Source organism: Colobus angolensis, unplaced genomic scaffold, assembly GCF_000951035.1.
Source record: "Colobus angolensis palliatus isolate OR3802 unplaced genomic scaffold, Cang.pa_1.0 Scaffold2, whole genome shotgun sequence".
In the NCBI taxonomy this organism is placed as follows: domain Eukaryota; kingdom Metazoa; phylum Chordata; class Mammalia; order Primates; family Cercopithecidae; genus Colobus; species Colobus angolensis.
The window spans coordinates 10,007,087-10,010,042 of NW_012115154.1; the positions used below are offsets into that span (position 1 = coordinate 10,007,087).

The 2,956-nt window shown below is 47.0% G+C and overlaps 1 protein-coding gene across 1 annotated transcript in view; it reads right to left on the reverse strand.

The window, feature by feature from the left end:
- KIAA1147 (KIAA1147 ortholog) overlaps positions 1–1,484 on the reverse strand; it is a 25,834-nt gene extending 24,350 nt beyond the window's left edge. The window contains exons 1-2 of the mRNA XM_011941302.1: positions 1,390–1,484; positions 297–455 (exon numbers count right to left, since the gene is read on the reverse strand). Coding sequence (XP_011796692.1) covers positions 297–455; positions 1,390–1,484 — 254 coding nt within the window. The remainder of the gene's footprint in view (positions 1–296; positions 456–1,389) is intronic.
- Positions 1,485–2,956: the final 1,472 nt, after the last annotated feature.

A 2,956-nucleotide genomic window follows, 5' to 3' on the forward strand; every position in this document is an offset into this window, starting at 1 on the left:
GACAGAGCTAGACTCCGTCTCCAAAAAAAAAAAAAAAGAAAAGAAAAAAGTGATGGCAGTATTAAATCCAAACTGAAGGCAGAATATACCCTGGCTTTCATTATAGAGTGAAGACTCATCATGCAGGACGTTGGCTGAAACGAAAGGACACTACCCGAGGCGTGAAACATCGCCATGGATGTTCTTGGAAAGACATCTGCTGCTCTGGCACGCAAGTGCTGTCTCCGAGGGCTCGTGCCATATGCACCAGCTGGTGGATCCTGCTGCCTCCCTGCACATGTACGGAAGCCACGTACCGAACCTGGTTCTCCAAGAAGTGCATGTAGCGGTAAAGCAGCGTGTAGGAGGGAGAGAGGATGCCCACAGACTTCATCCGCGCGCCACGTTCCAGCTCGCTCTCCACTGGCATGTTGGCAAAGCAGGCCAGGCCGAAGAAGGGCCCCTTTCGGAAATAGCTAGAAGAGACCAAATACATAGCGTGGCTCAAGATCAGAGAGGAATTTTGAGATGCGATCCTAAACAAAACAAATGAACGGTGTCCGGGGCTGTCAGTGACAAAGCTCAGCCTCAAAGAAACAAGCAGGCCAAGCCACTTGACCTCACCGACAAGACGAGCAAGGCTTAAAGAGATTACAGAACTTGCCAAGGGTCACCTGGCTGGAGCCGGGAGTTGGTCCCTGGCAAGTCTGCTGCTCAGCTGCCCGCGATCATGGGACACATCTCTTCTCTCCTGCACCACAACTAATGACTTGGACGGGAGAAGCAGAACCAACATTACTCTTCAGGCTCCTCTGGAACTAGGACTCTCTTTCATAGCATAAACCGCGTTGATTCTTCCCTTACTTCCTGAGGCTTTGATATTTTTCACTGAGCTGCCGTTTTATTTCCTCCTCTTTCTCACACTTGTATCAGTCATGAATTCAGCCCCATGAGGAGATTAAAGCCACTTCATTACCCTTAAGGTCTTTCCATTGTTCCTTCTCACAAAACTCTCTGAATGCGCCACTACACAGTACTAAAAAATGGCCTGACTTAAAGCTGGAATTTCAAGGTTGAACACATAGATGTCCTCAGGTAACTCACACGGGGCTGAAACTGTGCACTTTCATTAAAACCAAACCTCAGGTGAGGTCCATGTAATTTCTGAGAAAGTGAGAGAACCTCTACAGGTAGGGATTCTTAAGATGTGTAGGTCATGAAGCCCATTGAGAACCTGATGAAAGCTAGACATCTCGCTAGAAAAATGATGTCAACACAAAACTATCCATGTATTTCCAAGGCATTTACACACAACACATGAAGACCTCCTAATAAGAGCCCTTCTGCTTTGGGGAAAGTGTGGAGATGGGGGGAATGGTATGAAGAAGACTCCAGTTCAGAAGTACTTACATGAAATCAGATTGGATTTTATGGGACCCACTGGCCATAGACTTGAACTCAACACCTTCGAGGTCAATATCTTGAGGTAAGCACCATTCTACCATGTTCCCTGTAGGAAAAGGAAGATGCAACATCATTCAAAGCAAATGGGTTAGTACAGGGCTTAGCACACATGGCTTCTCAATAAACCGACTGCTGACTCAGCCTGACACAGAGCAGCGAGATGCTCAGAGCTCAGCTCCTCCATCACCGGCAGGGGTGACACCAGAGGACCCGGAGATGGACACTGAAGGAACCTCCCATCTCTGCCCTCAAACACTGTTCTCCTCCCTCAGGAGGATGCTGCCTTTGATTCTGTCATTCTGCTCAACCACTTCCAAATCTGCCTTTCGTGGCCTCACTTCTCTGCATGTTTTTTTAACCTTACGCCCTCATTTCCTTACCTCGTGTTCTCTCCTTAATCCCTTGAGATCTTGATTCTATCTATAGCCACTAATGACTGGGAAAAATCCCAAAACATGTTTTAAATTTTCATTCTCATTCACCTCTAAGTAGGATTTGCTAATTCCTCAAACATTTCTCCTCTTTTTCCTAGATTTCCATGATAGAATACTATTTTAGTGCTTTTCCTACCTCTTTGACCAATGTAACTCTGTTTCCCTCCCTCCCTCTCTCCTCTCTAAGTGAGGTCCTTCTTCAAGGGCCAGTGATATTTGCTTCCAGAATCCTGGGACTCATTCACTCATCATTAATTATTTGGTTTCTCTTGAGCCAGATGCTGGAGATACAAAGTCCCTGACCTCAGTGAGATTAGATTCCGGAGAGAAATGAGGAGATCTAGAGGAGATGAGCAGTTATAGTGCAGGGGGATCAATATTAGGACAGAGGATAAGGTGCGATTTCTTTTTTCTTTTCTTTTTTTTTTTTTGAGACGGAGTCTCACTTTGTCGCCCAGGCTGGAGTGCAGTGGTGCGATCTCGGGTCACTACAAGCTCCACCTCCCAAGTTCAAGGCGATTCTCCTGCCTCAGCCTCCCGAGTAGCTGAGACTATAGGCGTGTACCACCACACCCAGCTAATTTTGTTGTTGTTGTTATTGTTTTTTGAGACAGAGTCTCGCTCTGTCACCCAGGCTGGAGTGCAGTGGCAGGATCTCGGCTCACCTCAAGCTCCGTCTCCCGGGTTCACGCCATTCTCCTGCTTCAGCCTCCCCAGTAGCTGGGACTACAGGCGCCCGCCACCACGCCCAGCTAATTTTTGTATTTTTAGTAGAGACGGGGTTTCACCATGTTGCCCAGGCTGGTCTCCAACTCCTGACCTCAGGTGAATCACCTGCCTCAGCCTCCCAAAGTGTTGGGATTACAGGCGTGAGCCACCACCCCAGGCCAAGATAGGATTTTAAAAGTACAAGCATGCCTCAGGCTGCGGGAATCAGGGAACTACACAATAGCAGTGTTATCTGGAGTCTTGAGAGAATACTATAGAATACTCCCTGTTGTTTTCATGCATATTCAAAAGGGTTTAAAGCAAAACACTAAGCTACTTGTGAGATTTCATTTCAGAACAAACTTCTTATT